Source organism: Dama dama, chromosome 11 (assembly GCF_033118175.1).
Source record: "Dama dama isolate Ldn47 chromosome 11, ASM3311817v1, whole genome shotgun sequence".
NCBI lineage: Eukaryota > Metazoa > Chordata > Mammalia > Artiodactyla > Cervidae > Dama > Dama dama.
In genome coordinates, this window is record NC_083691.1 from 11,360,381 (window position 1) to 11,377,249 (window position 16,869).

Below are 16,869 nucleotides of genomic sequence, written 5' to 3' on the forward strand. Positions count from 1 at the left end.
CTGGCACATCCTGTTGACTTCCCACGGGCAGGCTGGAGAGGTGGGTCACATTCTGCAAAGGGGCTGGCCTGGCGGCAGAGGTTATAAGCATGGCAGTGAGGGCTGCCTCTGACCAGATGCTACACTGAGTCCTTCCAATGCATCTTCTCACTAGTTCCATGACAACACCTCTGAAGACAGCACTCTCATCATCAACCCTTGAGCCAGATGAGAACATAAAGACCCCAAGTGGTCAGCAGCTTGCCCACGGCCCCAAAGCTAGTGAGCAAGGGGTGTATCTGCCTGCGAAGCCCACAGCTGACTGCACTCAGTGGCACGGCAGCCTGGGGGAGGGTCAGAGCCCCCACTCTCGGCAGGTCCGGGTCGCGCAACCTGGGGCAGCCTCACTGAAGAGGCTATGCATAGTCACACAGTTCTGAGCCCAGGAACCAAACAGGCTGGCTCGGTGTGCACATGTGTACAATTCCTTACTCATGTGATCAGCACATGTGTGTTCTTGGCCACAAGAAGGGAGACGGGGTGTGTGATCCAGACAGCCGCTCCCCAGGGCTGCGGAACCAGAGTTTCAGGGATCACAACTGGGTCCAAAGTTGACCATTTAGTAAAACTTTGAAAATGTTACCTGAAGAGTATTTTAGGACCTGTGATGGCTGGAGTTAAGGATACCTCCCTACAAGCCTCTAGCCTCCCCCTTGAGACCCATCACAGCCACGGGCCACCCCAGCACGCATCCACAACTCCCATATGGCCACGGCACCTCGCTCTCAGCCACTACGGGGCCCCCTCTCTTGTCCCCACGTTCAAGTCTCATATCCTGAATGTGGCACTCAAGTCCACCATGCTCTGCACTCCCATCCACGCTGTCGGGGCCCCTGCAGCAGGCTCGTCTCAGCCTTCCAGATTCTGAGACCAGGCCCTGGGCCCTGCATGGTCTCCCCAGGGTCCTTGGGTCTGCTAGCATTACCTGACAATCACCATCTGTTGCCTGTCTGTTCCCCCTCCTGCCTGGGAATCCCTGGGCAGTGGGGTGGCGGGGGGCGGGGGGTGCGGATGCCATGGTTGACTGTACCAGTAGCCCCACTTTACAGGAAGCTGCCAACCAAGCTCTCTCTATGTGGGGAGAGAGGACACCAAATCAGTGTTGACTGCGTGCTCTCCTGTGCCAGGCCCTCTTCAGACACTATTTTATTTTTAAAACATTTTCATTTATTTATTTTTTGGCCATGCCACACTGCTTGCAGGATCTCAGTTCCTCAACGAGAGACTGAATCCAGACCATGGAAATGAAATCCTGGGATCCTAACCACTAGGCAGGCAGGGAACTCCGCTGATACGATTTTATTTAATTCTCTCTATCTGCCCATATCCTGTGAGGCCAGCATTCTCACCATTGAGCCGGTGGGCACACTGAGGCTCAGGGAGGTTAAGTCATATGCTTAAGGTCGCACATCTTGTAAACGAAGACATCAGCATTTGAACCCAGGATCCCGGGCCTCCAACGCTCATCCCTTTTTTTCTCCTCCATCACCTCCTAATTCTCAGGTGGAATCCTGAACCTGGGGAGGAGGGCGGAGCCCCAGGGAGAGCAACCCCTAAACCAGGGATATATGTCTAGTCCAGAAAGTTCTGTCATCTCTGACACTTAGGAGACCAGAGGGGAAGCTAGCAGGAAGGGGGAAAGGATGACCATAGACACCATCCACCACCGCCATCCCTCACCCTGGACAGGCCCTGCAGGTCTGTCCTTCACACGACCCTGTCCAGCTCTGGTGGAACCTAGGACTTCTGCCCACACGGGGCAGGCACATCAGCTACCCTTGGGGGGCGGGGACCCATCCCCAGTTGTGCATCCTGCCTCCTCCCTGTTGGAGGCCTGGCAAGAGTCCAACAGGCTGACAACTCAGGGGCACTGAGCCCCTCCAGCTCCCAGAACCCGGGGCCTCATGCTTAGCTGTTAATTCTGCCCAGAGCCCCAGGCTGGCTCGGCTCTGTCTCCCTGGCATAGAGCATCTGCTGGAGGGAGCACGAGAATCAGAGAGAAAAGAAGAGAATACACCATGACTGAATATTCAGATGTGTGTACCACCACATGGAAATACAAGAGCACAAGGCTGAGAACAAAGATGGGATGAGACCGACAGGGAGACAGAGACAGACAAACCGCAGTCTGACCCAACGCCCACCCTCGCTCCTTCCCCAACAGCCTGGTCCACGGCCGCCACATCCAGGATCCACACGGGACAAGGACAGCCGGTCTGGAGGCACCGTGAGGACTGGGCAGAGGTGAGGCGGGGCCCCCACTCAGCCACAAGAGGACAAACCAGCCGCTGACCTCCTCCAAAGTACGTCGTTTCTGAATTTAAAGGGCTGAGGGGCTATGATGGTCACGACGTAGCCTGGCCTGGCCCAAGGAAGCGTGGGGCTCCTGCTCGGCCCAGGGCACTCACCTTCAGGAGGCCAATCTCCTTGACACAGTCCTGCCTGGCCTTGGCGTCCATCATCTCAAATATCTTGGGTGAGAGAAGACAGAAAAAGTGGTTAAAACCAGCACCCAGAGCTCCAGAGGAAGCACAAGGCCTGGGACCCCAGCCTGGGTTCTCACGCCTTTGCTGAGGGAACCGTGTAAGGACAATGGTTCAGATAACTGGGTGCCCACCACGTGCCAGGCACTATGCTGACCGATTCCCACCAAATCATCTCAGCAGCTCCCATGAGTTAGGGGTTACTGCCGGCCAACTTACAGAGGAGGAGACTGAGGTACAGAGAAGTCCTGTGACTTGCTAAGGTCATGCACCGGTAAGGGGTAGGATAGGAAACACCCTTGGAGCCTCAGTCTTCACGTCTATAAATGGGGCCAAAAGCCCGACCTCACTGGCAGTCATGTGGACCAAGATAGAAGAAGGGGTACAGCATGTGCCCCCTGATGCCCCCCCAGGCCCTGTGTTCACTCCATGTGGGTCCTTCTAGCACCTCCTGACTTACAGGAACAAACCGGAGGGCGACATAGCCGCCCCACCACAGAACCCATCCCAGCACTAAAAATCAACAGAGGGAACCCAGGTGAGCCCGTCCCTGGCAGACAAAGGGCAGAACACGGGCCCTCTCTGAACCGAGGAGCCCGTGTCCCCTCCAGCCATCCCAGGCCACATGTGCAGCACCCAGATTTACAAGGACAGAATCACGCTGTCCAGCTCTAGGCGGGGCTTCTTCGCCTGTCTCCCCACCTCGTGACTGTGTCTGAACTGCCTTCCCTCTCCTGGGCCTCCTCTGCCCAGCCAGTTAATCTCATTCTTTAAGGTAAATGAGCAAGTCAAGGGGCTGTGGAAGCCCTGCTGGAGGACTCAAGGTCACTTCCTGCAGAAAAGAGCCATTCAGAGGGGCCCAAAGGCTCTCACGAGGAGCTTCCTCCTTGGGCTTTACTGCATAGAATACATGTGCCTGACCCCACTCTTCCGATTAGGAGGGACTCGGAGGCTGGGCAGGGCACTCCAGCCCAGAGCTACCAAAGAGGGTCAGTCAGCTGCAGATCTGAACCTCAGATCCCACTTAGCACCACCCACCAGCCCTGGTAGATTATTCACGTGCCTGCAGTTTTCCTCGTCCAAAAAATGGGGTCATAATTCCCACCCACAGAGCCGCTGTCAAGATTCTGTGAGCTCCAGCATGACCCAGTATACAGCAGGCACTCAGCATGTACGCGTCCTTGTTTTCCTTTATGGTTCACAGGGAGCTTTCACAAAGACAAGGCCACCTGATTCTCCCACAGCCCTGAGAGTGAGGACAGTACCAGTTTCCCGGGGTTTTTTTTGCAGGGGAGAGGCAGGACTAGCCCAGGGCCACAATGTTCAGACACTAGCTAGCTCCTGCCACGTGGTTTTGACCCCACGGCGCTATTGGCTCACCTGCACCTTCTTCAGAGCCACTGTCTTCCTGTCCAGCAAGCAGGTGGCCTTGTACACCTCACTGAACTGCCCTCGGCCGATCTTCTTCTCAATCTGGAAGTCGGCCAGAGAGCAGCGAAAAGACAGGGCGGTCGGGTGCCTCTGGAGGGGAAGGACAGAGGGCGTCAGTGACCAGCCAGGCGAAGTGGAGGGCCGAGACCTGGGGTGGGGTTTCAGGGGTGACGCTACCTCTTCCCCAGCCCTGGCAACACCCCTTCAGGGTGAAGGAGGGACCCTGATCACCCCCTCACTATCAGAGCCCCCCTCTCCCCTTGGCGCTGTCCACACCAGCTCTCTTTGATCCTGACGACGCCCCTCTGCAGATCTGGGCTCCTCCACACACTTGTCTCCATCCCTCAGTATCGGATCACTTGTTCTTTGTTCATTTCTGTCTCCACTCTCGTGGGCCAGGGCCTCGTCTGCCTTGGTCACTCCTGAACCCTTTCTGTCCCTGCTAGAGCCGGCCAGCAGAGCAGGTGCAATCAACATCTAAGGCAGCAACTAGCAAACTCATAGCGCCGAGGGGAGGGGGGCCCTGCGGGGTCCTGTCAGCCCCAGGGCTCCCCAGACGCACCCCCAACCCTTACCCTTCAAGTCATCCCACGAAGTGGCAACCTCCCCTCCCAGGGTAGCATTCCCACTGCAGAGATGGGAACATCCAGGTTAAACCTGCAGCCTGACATTCGGAGCCCATTCTTTGGATAAACTGTGCCCTTTATGGCAACATGAAGAATCTCGGCACCGTGACCTCTCCAGGGGTCAGCGCTGAAGGCAAGGATTAAGCTGCAGGACCTGCCCAGGATGGAGCCAAATGGGTGAGGCACAGTGGCTAGGTCCACCCTCTGCCCAAAACACACCTGCAAAGGTGGTCTTGGGAAGAGGAGAGGAGGGGGAGCCACTGCTGGGCCCCCACAGGGCAGGGTGGGGGGGGCAGAGGAGGCCCCACGACAGCCTGGCAGGGTGGGCCCTCCCTTCTGCTATAGCCCACTCGCAGGTGGGGGATCGCCCCTACTGGGGACCCTCCCCACTGGGTGCTGACATGAAGACGGTTTCTGCTGCTGCTGGATGAATTGCACACAGTAGGTGTTCAGAAATGTGTGCAGAGTTCCTTCAGGAGAACAGGGGTGAGTCAAGAAACCTTGAGGGGCACCCCCACCCAGCCTCCTATCCCCTCCCCCCGGCCTCCTCCCTCCCCCCCCGCCCCCCCACCCCCGCAGCAGGGAAAGCCACTGTATTTTCGGAAGTAGAAATGCCTCTTCCAGAGTTTGGCCAGAGCCTCTGAGAAGCCGAAGGTCAGGAGTTCCCCTGTGCTGTGTTCTGGAACACACACATCCCCACCAGGAATGCCAAGAGCAGACAGGTCACTCCTGGAGAGCCCTGGGAACCCCCGGGTGACTGGCTAAGGAGCCCGTCAGCCTGGGTCACTGGCTGATGACCTTGGTGGTTACACAAGCTACCCTGAGCCTCGGTTTCCTGTCCGTAGGGTGGAGGTAGCGTGGCTACGAGAATTGGGCAAGATTGCTAAGCCGTGCACACAGTAAGTACTTAGCGGTTGCAGCCATGTTACAGACAGGCTTGGGCGGGGCAGGAATGAGGAGGTCGGAGCTGGAGGGTTGGGGCCTGAGTGGCTACTCCCCACCTCTGCATCTGCCAAGGCCCAGCTCTGCACCAAGGAAAACCTAACAGGCACCTTCTTGCCAGGACTGAGAGATGGAACTCAGCTTTGCAGCTCGCAATCGCTGGGCCCACCCTGACTCAAGTCTCCAGACATAATTATCCCCGTGATGGGAGATTTGAAGACACTCTGCCTGGGGACCTGAGCAGGGGGTTGGGCTGGTGGAGGAGGAAGATGGTGCTCTTGCCCACCACCTGCCAGTCTCTGCCAGGTAAGTTCTTTAGTCTCAGCAACGGACCTACATGCACACCCAGTGTCCATCTAAGAGGAGCGAGCATGCATTTACTGAGCATGTACTATGTGCCAGGCACCGTGCGGGTAGCTTCCCAGGACCTTGTGAGCAGACATCACTGCAACTCCATTTCAGGAAACTGATGCTCAGGGGGAGGCTCCAGACCCCACCGTGAGTAACACCGGGGATCTGAACCAGGATGGGATATCCCTTCGCCCTGTACATGTTACCACCCAGCTCTGCTTTCCCGTCAAGACCCTGTGACTAGTCAGGCCTTCCAGCTTCAGCCACCTGAGCCCCACCTGTGCCCCCACCATGGGCCTCCGCCTTAGTCCCCTCTGTGTCCCCTGAACTGAGGCTCTGACCTGCCAAGCAAGTGCTCAGGGCATGTGTGTCAAAGGACACTATGAAATGCGCTCAAAACAGCTGGGAGCACAAGGGACTCTGCAACCCGGCCACTGTCACTTCTGTGGGTGCAGCTGAAACCACACACCCCAGAAGAAGGCAATGCTCTTGGCCCCTGGAGGAACCACACATGGTCAGGATAATAACGCCATGCCGTCTCTTATGTGTTAGGCACTGACCATGCATCTGCTGGTGTCCTAGGTGATCAGACAGGTTTTTTGGTTTTTTTTTAATTTTATTTATTTATTTGGCTGCTCTGGGTCTTAGTTGTAGCATATGGGATCTAGCTCCCTGACCAGGGATCAAACCCGAGCCCCCTGTATTAGGAGCACAGAGTCTTAGCCACTGGACCACCAGGGAAGTCCCTGATAAGACAGGTTTAACAACTGAAGTCCCCTAACAGCTTGTAAAACAAGGCTTATCAATCCCACTTCATGATTAAGGACACTGAGGCACAGCCAGGCAATGAGAGCTGGGACTTGAACTCCTGAATGACGGAAAGCCTGGCATGCTGCCCGGCGACATGAGGCAGGGTCTCTCTGCCCCACCTGTTTCCTTGGGGACAGTGAGGGTCTGGAGGGTGTGCTCTCTAAGGGTCCTGCTTCTGCCAATGTGGAGTGATGAGTGGCCAGAGTCCCTGGCACTTCCCACCCACCTCAAGGACATTCCCCAGAGGCCATGTGGTCCAGCTCCACAGCTGGAAGCTCCCAAAGGATGGGGACCTCCCAGCCAGCCTGGCTGACCGCCCTGCACTTCTGAATATGCGATGACCCAGATTTGCATTTCCTATCACAACCCATCCAACCTAATTAGAGGAAGGCTCCGAGGAGGGGGCAGGTTACCCAGGGGGCAGTGCAGCGGTGAGGGCGCTCAGGGGCTGCTGCCACCCTCACCGGGGTCAGGAGAGGGCTCTGTCCCTGAGGGGACCCCTACTCAGGTGGGGGTCACTATGGGACACAGGGCTCCTGGGGGTGCAGCTGCCTGAGCCAGCAGAGTCCTGACCCCAATTTAACTCAGGGACTCGGAGCAGAAAAGGAAAAGCTGAACCGAGTTTTTGCCCGCAAAAGGCCAGACCTCTCCCTGCCACCCATCACCACCTGGGTGGGCCCCTGGCAAGTTCCTGCAGGGGAGAGAGGCGGTCCATGATGGGGGCTGTTAGAAACCAGCCCCAGGACCTCCAGGAGAAGATGGTCTGGGAGCTCTAAGCTGCTGGGCAAACGCGGAGATGGCCCCGAAGAGCCACACGATGGTGGAGCCAACAGTCACCCCTCCTGGCGGCCTTTCTGAAAACAGCTCTTCTAACACTTGCTGTCCCGTTACGTCGGGGACCCCACTCTGCCTCCGAGGGAAAATACACACAACCCCAGGGCCCAGGGTGGCAGAGAGGTGACTGTCACTCTGGCCCAGTCTGCTCAAATGCTGACACTGGGACCTGGAGGCCTGGGTTCAAGTCTTGACTCTGCCACTTCCCAGCAAGCCCTCTGGGCCTCAGTTTCCTCATCTGTCCAACTGGGATCTGTTGGACAACCGTCATCTATCCAACCATCATCTAGTTCTTTGTCCTTGGCAAACAGCCCTGGGTGACTGATGGAAGGACAGTCAAGTCAGAGGCTGCAGGTACATCCACCTCACCCCTTTACTGTAGCCAGAGGATGTTGAGTAAATGACCTGTCTGAGCCTCAGTTTCCTCATCTGTGAATATGGGGCTATGAAGACCTATTTAAGTGAGATGAGGGTTGTCCAACAACCCTGCGGAGGGTTGCTGGGGGTTAAATAAGTTAATGAGTGAACACTGAGAAGAGGGCCCAATATTTAGGAAATACTGCATATTTGGTGTTATTATCATGTTTGTTGTTATTATTACTGTTGGTTTGGCATTGCCAGAATGTCTGGAGAATGCAGCACGTACCTCCCAGGGGGTGGGGAGAAACAAAAGCAGGGTGTGCCCAGCCCACCAAGCGCCCAGCCAGGTGGGAGCCTGGCCCGGGGAATAAACACGGGGAATGAACAGCTAGTGTTATCAATACCACTTGCGTTCCCATCCCACCGAGGGTCTGCACTGAGCATATTTCTAGCTCTGGGTTCTCTAGCTATAAAAGCTAAAATGAATTTTAAAATGCAAGACTAAGATCAATGACATCCCATTTCCTTAACACCCATGGTGCTGGGTGTTTAAAGTATACCATCTCACTTAAATAAGTCTTCATAGCCCCATTTCACAGATGAGGAAACTGAGGCTCAGACAGGTCATTTGCCCAACATCCTCTGGCTACAGTTAAGGGGTGAGGTGGATGTACCTGCAGCCTCTGACTTGACTGTCCTTCCATCAGTCACCCAGGGCTGTTTGCCAAGGACAAAGAATGAGATGACGGGCTTGCCCCCTTTTCTAGGCTGTGCTGTGGGCACCAGAGGCCATTTCTGACTACTCATCCCCCTTCCCCATGGTGGGAGCCCCTTAGTTTTCCCCCAAAGGTAGAAGAGATGGGGTGGAGGGACAGGGAGGTGGCAGTGGGCCTGAGAGGGCCCAGGATCTCAGAGAGGAGGAGCCCCTGGGAACAACTCCTTGGGCAGCAGGAGGAATCTGGTGGGGTCAGGAGTCAAGGACATGGCCAAGGTCCTGAGTCACTTCTAGCCCTGACCCCACTCTCCCAAGAGATAGGAGGACAACACCAGACAAACAGCAGGGGGACCCGGTGTCTTGGACCACCCCAGGATACCGCCACCCCAGAAAGCTCGGTGAAACCCAGTTCTCTTCCCCAAGTCAGATCAAATCAGGCCACAAACACCCTTCACCCTGCATTAATTTGAGTTTAAAATGTTTGAACCACAGTAATCCTCAGCCATCGACAAATCCTTAAAAAAAAAAAAAAAACAGGGGCATAAAATTACATGTTAAAAGAATAAAAATGCATCCGCCCAATTAATTTTCTGAAATCTCATTAAAAAATTTAGCCTGACTAAGTCAGACTTCTGACCTGAATTTTAATCATCTTTACACTGGATGGGTCTTTTTTCCCTGATATTTGCAATGCATCATTAATTTTAAGGCAACCGCTTCTACGATTTTAAAAAGCACACTTCATCAGAATGACATTTCCTGTAAACGAACTTCACCTTTAAAGACATCTGACATTGTGTGCCGGGAACTTCTAATGGATTCGGTGTATGTGTATACAGCGATGTGTTTTAAATCTGCGTGGCAGAAAAGAAGGGTGCAATTTACAGAGTCCATATTGTCAGACTCTTTACGAGGCCAGACCCACTCAGCTCTTCACGATCTGGCTAATTTCGTACCTGAAGCCAGCCTCCCTTCCTGCAGCCCAAGTGGCAATAAGGGCTCTGTGTGGCCACCAGACTTGGAGCCCTTCTGGCTTTCCCCTCAATAGCAAGACGGACAACTTACCACGCATCTCGATTTCCTCCCCTGCAGAGAGGAGTTTTAAATAAGATCTCCTCCTCTGGCTTGGTAGCAGGATGGAATGAGGTAAGTGCCAGGCATTGCAATGTAGGTACAACCACCACCGTGACTGTCTCAGCTTGGAAGTCTGTCTACACTCAGCTCTGTGCCATCGGCTCACTGGAACGGTGAGCAAGACGCCTGAACATCTAGACGCCTGATGACAAAACCTAACATCATCTTGGCTGTGGCAGCGCCCCCAGGACGAGCCTCACGAACCAAGCTCTGGGAAGGGTGAGCTTAAACACACGGATGAGAGAATTTGGAACCGGCTCCAACGACTAACAAGCAAAGACTTGAAGGGAAACAAACCATGAAGAGCATCAGCTCCCACGCCAGCAGGCTGGCCACGTCCTTGGCCTCCCTCTCCCCCTCATCCGTTCAGTTACTGAGGGCAGTTGGTTTCTCCCTCCTGGAAGTCTTGGGAATATTCCCTCCTCATGTCCAGCCCATTTAAGGTCAAAGCATCATGTGACCTCCTATTTTCACCTGACTTGTGACCAGCTACCAGGGACCTAAAACCCCAACCCCTTGTCAATTTAAATCTGTAATGGGCTTCCCATTTGCTGCAGGTTCAATACCAACAACAGCATGGATTCCAGACCTTTCATAAACACCTGCTGTGCTATCTAACCTAAAGTGAAAGTGAAGTCGCTCAGTTGTGTCTGACTCTTTGCGACCCCATGGGCTGTAGCCTACCAGGCTCCTCCGTCCATGGGATTTTCCAGGCAAGAGTACTGGAGTGGGTTGCCATTTCCTTCTCCAGGGTATCTTCCCAACGCAGGGATCGAGCCCAGGTCTACCGCATTGTAGGCAGACACTTTACCGTCTTGAGCCACCAGGGAAGCCCATCACCTTAACTAAGCACAGGTATTTAAATGCTTCCCTAACCTGACTGATCCTGCACCTTCAGCTTTGGTTCTTTCCTCTTCCTGAACATCGCCTCTCTCTGTCATACCCCACACTCCTGATCACCATCAGCTCACATGTCATCTCCTTTCTAGAGCTTTCCTTATCAACCCTGATCCCTGGGACAGAACAAGCCACCCCATTCTCCAGGCTCTCTCTGCATCAGCTCCTCCCTCCCTGGGAGCCTTACCTCTACATGGCCTTTGTTTACTTATGTGTAGGGCTCCCCGGCAGACCCAAGGCAGAAAGGAGACGAGCATTTGCTGAATTTATAACACTTGGCAAACACTTCTTCAATTTTAATGGTCATTAATATTTGATCATTAAATTTTATCTACCATTATTGCTTTAGGAAGATTTTCATGAAGACTGTGGTGCCATGCAGAACTAGGTGACAGCTGTCCCCATCCCCTGAACATACGCACGTTCCTCTCTCGGAACAGTGACGAATATAACTGAACTTGGCATGTCCCAAGCAGGTTTGCAAAGACTTTCCAGAATGGAAGACACATTAACTGGGGCTTTCTCAGACAAGAACACCTTTCTCCTTCTTGGAAATTCATATGGTTCTTAGTGGGTCAGCTCAGCCTTGCATTTCTTTCCTGATGAAAATGCTGTGAAGCAAACCAGTAAAAATCATAAACCAAAAGGGCATTTTAAGCTCTGTTTCTCAACCCCATTCATTCATTCATTCATTCATTCAAAACCTCCATAAAAGCAAGCATGTTCAGCTTCTCCAAGTCTATATGAACTTCACATACAATTCTACCCGGTTCAGCAAACTTATTTTCTTAGGCTGACAGCATCCAGAGCTAGAAAGCTCCTTGAGATGAACAAACCACTAGCCTTGGACACAGAAGGTTAACAAAAGTCAGAGTTTGCATGTTCACTAAATTGTTTTTTTCTGCACTGGGGATATTTCCAGCCCTGGGCTCTTGAGTTGTGAAAACCAAAATGATTTTTAGGATATAAGAGTAAGATCAATCACATAGCATTTCCTTAACACCCACAATGCTGGATACTATGTTGGGTGTTTAAAACATACCATCTCACTCTCTTTGTGGCCCCATTTTACAGAAGAAGAAACTGAGGCTCAGAGAGGTCATTTACTCAATGTCACCTGGCTCGTGAGGGAATGGAGCGAAGAACCACCTCCTGCCTGGTCCAGAGCACAGCATTCTTGCCATCATGCAGCCTGGCTCTTTTCTCTAAGGATGACTTCAGGGAAACAGCAGTGCCTCCTGCCATAAAGGAAAATGCCTGTGCCATCAATTTGAGGTGTTTCTATGTCCTGAAACAGACAAGATTCGAGCCATGATCTCTCCCCAGACGGTGTTTAAATACCAGTGCTCCCTGAGATGAGGGGAGAGAAAGCACTTGACTCTTTTCATTCCAGACCCAGCCTGCAGCAGCCCCAGCGTCAACGTGGCTGTGCCCCGGTTCCACAGACCCGGCCAGATACTGGTGGACCGGGGGCATCTTCGCCGCCAGCCGCTTGCCAACGCTGAGTAATCGTATCTAATTACACTTAACTACGTCATTACCCACTCCAACATGTGCAAAGAGACACCCGGATGGTGCCGCCATCGCAGCCCACCTCCTCGCCTTGTTCATGAAATAATTACGGGCCTCTCTGCTCTGCCAAATGAGGCTGTAATTAACCCTAATTGCTCAAAATGCAACTGGCTAATTCTGGGAGATTAATCAAGGGGAACTCAATTGTTAGTGAATGACTTAATATGACAAATTGCTACATTACCCGAGGAGGCCCGCTGCCCCCAGCCATTGGGGAGGTGTCCTGGTGGACCCTGGACCAGCAGTGTCTACTGGCTTCCCAGCTTTCTAGGACCTGCCTCCCCACATTTCACTGAGGAAATGGGCCCCTATATCCCAGCCAGTGACTGGGATGGGGAGGATAAACAGCATGGTTGTCTGTGACCCTCCTGTGTGCACACACGTATGCAGTTTATACTTCCCACATCACCTCTGTGTGAATCTATAGATGTGCCCCTTTCCTTGGGCTGATGCAGTCTCACACCAGGAAGCACAGCTGAATGAGAATTCAGGTACAGGAGAAGGATTTCAGACTCATCTTGCCTCCTTGCCCAGGCACCTTTGGGCAGTGTAGAACCTGTACAACTGTACATGGCAACCCTGCCCCCAAGCAGGTCAAACACCAGTCCACCCGAAGTCTTCCAACAGAGCTAGGCAGTTAGAAGCTGCAACAGTCCTAACAAGGCTCAGGAAGGTGGCTCTCTCTGAGTCTCCTCCTGATTTAGGTCTCGTAGGCCTGGGACAAAAGCCAACCCTCAACAATTACTTTTCATTACTCCTAGCTGCCCACAGCACCCACCAGCATCTGGCACTGGCCAATCTGTCCAGCCAAGCTCTTTGTCCCCCTCCAGGTCTCTGCAAGCCACTTCCTCCAGGAGGCCTCTCTGGTCCCCTCGTTCAGACCACGTGCCTTGTTGGAGTTCCACGGCCCCCAGTTTCTTCTGCTTTCTTTCTTGTCTTTCTCTCCTGTGAGGCAGTGTGCTCCCTAAAAGCAGACCTGGCTCTGTTAGCACACGACCGTGTCCTGGGTGGATGCACGCCACACATCTGTAGCTCACGAACTTGGCAGGTGAAGCCCCACCCAGAAGATTCTGTTTAGGAAGGGAGGCAGACCCAGGAGGCAGTGTCCCAGCGCATGCGATTGTGGCCCTGACCCAGCACCTGTGCACAGGTCTGGACGCGGCACAGAGCAGGGAGGGGAAGAGGAATGCTCCTCAGGGGCAGCGGCATTTGGATTGAGGCCTGGAAGAGTCGAGGAGGGCACCCCAGCCCCAGGGAAAGGTGCAAAGCGAAAGGTGTGGGGTGTATGAGCAGCCCAGAATCCCAGAAGCCACTTTCTGAAAAGCTGCGAAAGATTGCCTGGCTCTCCGAGGTTTGACACAGAGGGTGGGTGGGGCAGGTAGAAGGGACCCAGTGGCCCTGAAACTCTGCTGCCTCCAGACAAAGAGGCTACAGGGAGGGCCAGAGCACAGCTGAGACCAGAAAGGAGGAGCCCGGCTCAGAGTCAGGGAGAACGTTCTGACCCCAGGTGCACCCTGCCTGCTCCCCTGCGCCCCTCACTCTGCCCAGGCCTCCAGACTCCCTCTCCGTCTGTTCTCCTAACCAGCGCTGATCCCTCTGAAATAGAGCCCTTCCGTTCACATGGAAACCCCAGGGGCAGGTCCAGCGCCTGGAATACCAGCCCAGAGGGCATCTGTGAGTGTGGCTGACAGGTGGAGGGCCGAATGGTCAGGTGGTGACTCTGCCCCCATTACGGGAACCCTTCAAGGTGTCTGGGGGCTGCCGAGGGGCTTCCTCCTGTGGCCGGGATGAAGCAGCCTCAGGGATCAGTGATCCTCCGAGACTCTCCAACGCACTGCAGATGAAGAAGAAGGGCTTACCTGTGGGTCAGGAGGGTGTGCGGGCCCCAGGGTGTGGCAGAGGTTGTTCGGGTTCCCTCCGTGGGGCATGTGGCTGGGCTGTCCTGCCATCCTGCATGCCAGCCTCGCGAGGGCACGGGCTGCAACAGAAAATGAGGGCTTTCTTACACACAGGCCTGTGCACTTTCACTTGCCCCCTTGGCAGAGGTGCCGAGCCGTCGGGGAACTTGCCCATGGTGATGCGGCTCGGAAGTGGCAGCGCTGGGGCTCGACAGCCCACGTGAAACACCTCCATCCATACACTCTCCTGACCAGGCTCCTAGGACTAGCCCCGCTGGAGAGAGGCGGAAGCAGGCTCTGTGCCGGGAAAAGCCCGAAGGTGGCCTCCCAGCCAGCAAGAGAGGCGCCACATTCAACGCCACGTGGGCCAGACTCCACAGCCTGTTCTTTCCACATCACTGTCCCACATGCCTGACCCCCTGTCCTCACCCCAAACAATCCCAGGTTGGCAGCCTAGTGGCCAGGAGAGACTGACCCTGAGTCAGACTACAAGTCTCAGATCAAGAAGGACCACCCGTCCCGTCCTTGCTGGGTCCTGGCGCACCAGACACTGGGAAGGGCGAGGGTCCCACTCACAGTCCTGTACAAACCTCCAGGCAGGGGCAGAGCCCTTGGCACACGGGAGCAGACCCCCCAACCTCCAGGGCTTGCACTGCCACATCAGAGGCCCCCCCAGAAAGGAAAGGCAAGGATGCCAGTCACGGGTTGCCATAGTAACCACAGTAGGTGTCCCTGATGAAGCACCTGTCATGTGCCCAGGCCTGAGCTGAAGGCCATCTCAGCATCACTCCCAGCAGACAGGCATGGCCTCGGCAGGACCCAGGCCCAGGCACACAGAAGAGAGGCTGTACGGCCCCTTTTCCTCCTCAGGAGGAAAGCCCTCCACTCACGCACCAGCATTTCTGCAGCACCTAAACCGTGGTCTCCAGGGCCAGGCCCGGGCTCCCACGGGACACCTGAAAGATGGGGTATAGAGTGGGCAAGTGACGAGCGCCCCCAACTAGGCTGCTGCTCCTTCCACCTGGCATGGCCCTGGCATTCCCGTGGGCACCTCTCTCTTGACCCACCCCAAACAGAACCCAGAAGGACTGGCCAGGCTACTGGAGCAGCACTGTCTACACCCTATAAAGTGCTGGAGTCACCGTCCCCAGGAAGCAGTGGCCTGGGGGACGAGTGTGCACCCCAGCCCCCAGCCCCCAGGCAGGACAACTCTGAGGTGCAGACGCCCGAGCGGGGTGAGCTGGTCTAAGATCACACCCCCTGCTTGTCTGCTCCCCTACCCCTTCATGGTTTCGCCCACACGGCCTCCTCTCAGCATCTGCTTCTGGAGAACCCAAGCCTGGACACCATCTTTCTCTCTGAACAGACTCTGCCTCTCGCCACCTATGAGTAACTTGGTCATCCCCGGCCATCCCCATGAGCCGAACCACAAGCAGACAGGCTTCTCCTCGTCCAGGGGGTCAGCAAGCCTGGCTGCACATGTCTCCTGAGTGCACACATGCCCCACGTGAAGAGGGTAGTCTGGGCCGCGGGAAGGAACCCACACCAAACCCACCCCCTTCACAACTGGAGTTGGCACGGTCAGAGCCCTGCAGACCTGGTCACACGTTGCTCTTCCTTTCTTCCCACTGTAGTTTTTTCTGGCAGTCAACAGGCCAGCCCTCCCAGGCTCCGAGATGTCTATAACACCTGTCAAAGTGTCGCCACCAAGCCCTGAATCACCCGCTAACCCTGACCCTTGGCCTCCACGGCTCTGCCCTCCAAGAGCCTCCCTAGAATGTGCACACTGGCGTCCAGCGCCCAACCTTCCTGTGTCCCCAGGGCAGGCCCAGCTCCTCCCTCGCACCCCTCTCTTAGTAGATGGCAGAAAGCGAGGCCACGTGGGGCATGGCACTGTCCGCAGGTGGTGCCCGCCTCAGCCAAGCAGGAAGCCTCGGGGCTGAGAGCACCCGCCCAGCATGGCCTGGCCCAATGCTCTCCTGCCTGTGACTCCCGCTCATGGCATTTTGGGGCTTCCCTGGTGGCTCAGATGGTAAAGATTCTGCCTGCGATGAGGTAGACCTGGGCTTGATCCCTGGGTTGGGAAGATTCCCCTGGAGGAGGGAATGGCAACCCACTCCAATATTCTTGCCTGGAGAATTCCAAGGACAGAGAAGCCTGGCAGGCTAGAGTCCACACGGTCACAAAGAGATGGACACGACTGAGCAACAGACATTTTTACTTTTCATTTTCATGGCATTTTATGATCTTCATCCTAATGTGTGTGTGTAGATAAAGAGGTGGATCTCTCGATATCTCTCTCTGCTCATCTCTTGATGTGAGTCCCTTGGAGGGTATTACGGGGTGTGCCTGTACGTCTGAAGTCTCTTCCACCCCATCCGCCCTGCCTCTGACCCAGCCCAGGCCTCCCTCTGCCTGGACCTCTGGGTTACCTCCTCCACAAGGGCCTCCGAGGAGGATTCCTCAAGTCCAGATGGGCCCCCAGCCTCTCAGCACCTCCCAACCATCTGTGCCTGGGCTTCTGCACTGGGTGCACACACCCCCACCCCCTCGCCCCGGGTGACACAGTGAGGACCTGGGTACGAAAAGCCCCGGGATAAACAATAAACATGAGCGGCTTCCCCAGGCAGTGCTGTTACTCAGGAGGGAAATGTGTGCGACAATAAGCCGGATACAGAGGGAACGAAATGTAAAATGCGCATGAATTTTAAGATAAAACCGGAGACTCCTGCAGGCTCTGCAGCTGCTTCGGGCTGCACCCCTAGACCCCTCGGGGT

The 16,869-nt window shown here is 55.1% G+C and overlaps 1 protein-coding gene across 2 annotated transcripts in view; it reads right to left on the reverse strand.

Annotated features, from left to right (window-relative positions):
• The window catches only part of NEK6 (NIMA related kinase 6), an 85,211-nt gene that overhangs the window by 28,083 nt on the left and 40,259 nt on the right, over positions 1-16,869 (reverse strand). For both annotated transcript variants that reach the window (XM_061154688.1, XM_061154687.1), the window contains exons 2-4: positions 14,054-14,172; positions 3,903-4,043; positions 2,448-2,510 (exon numbers count right to left, since the gene is read on the reverse strand). In XM_061154688.1, the coding sequence (XP_061010671.1) occupies positions 2,448-2,510; positions 3,903-4,043; positions 14,054-14,143 (294 nt within the window). In that variant the 5' untranslated portion in view covers positions 14,144-14,172. The remainder of the gene's footprint in view (positions 1-2,447; positions 2,511-3,902; positions 4,044-14,053; positions 14,173-16,869) is intronic.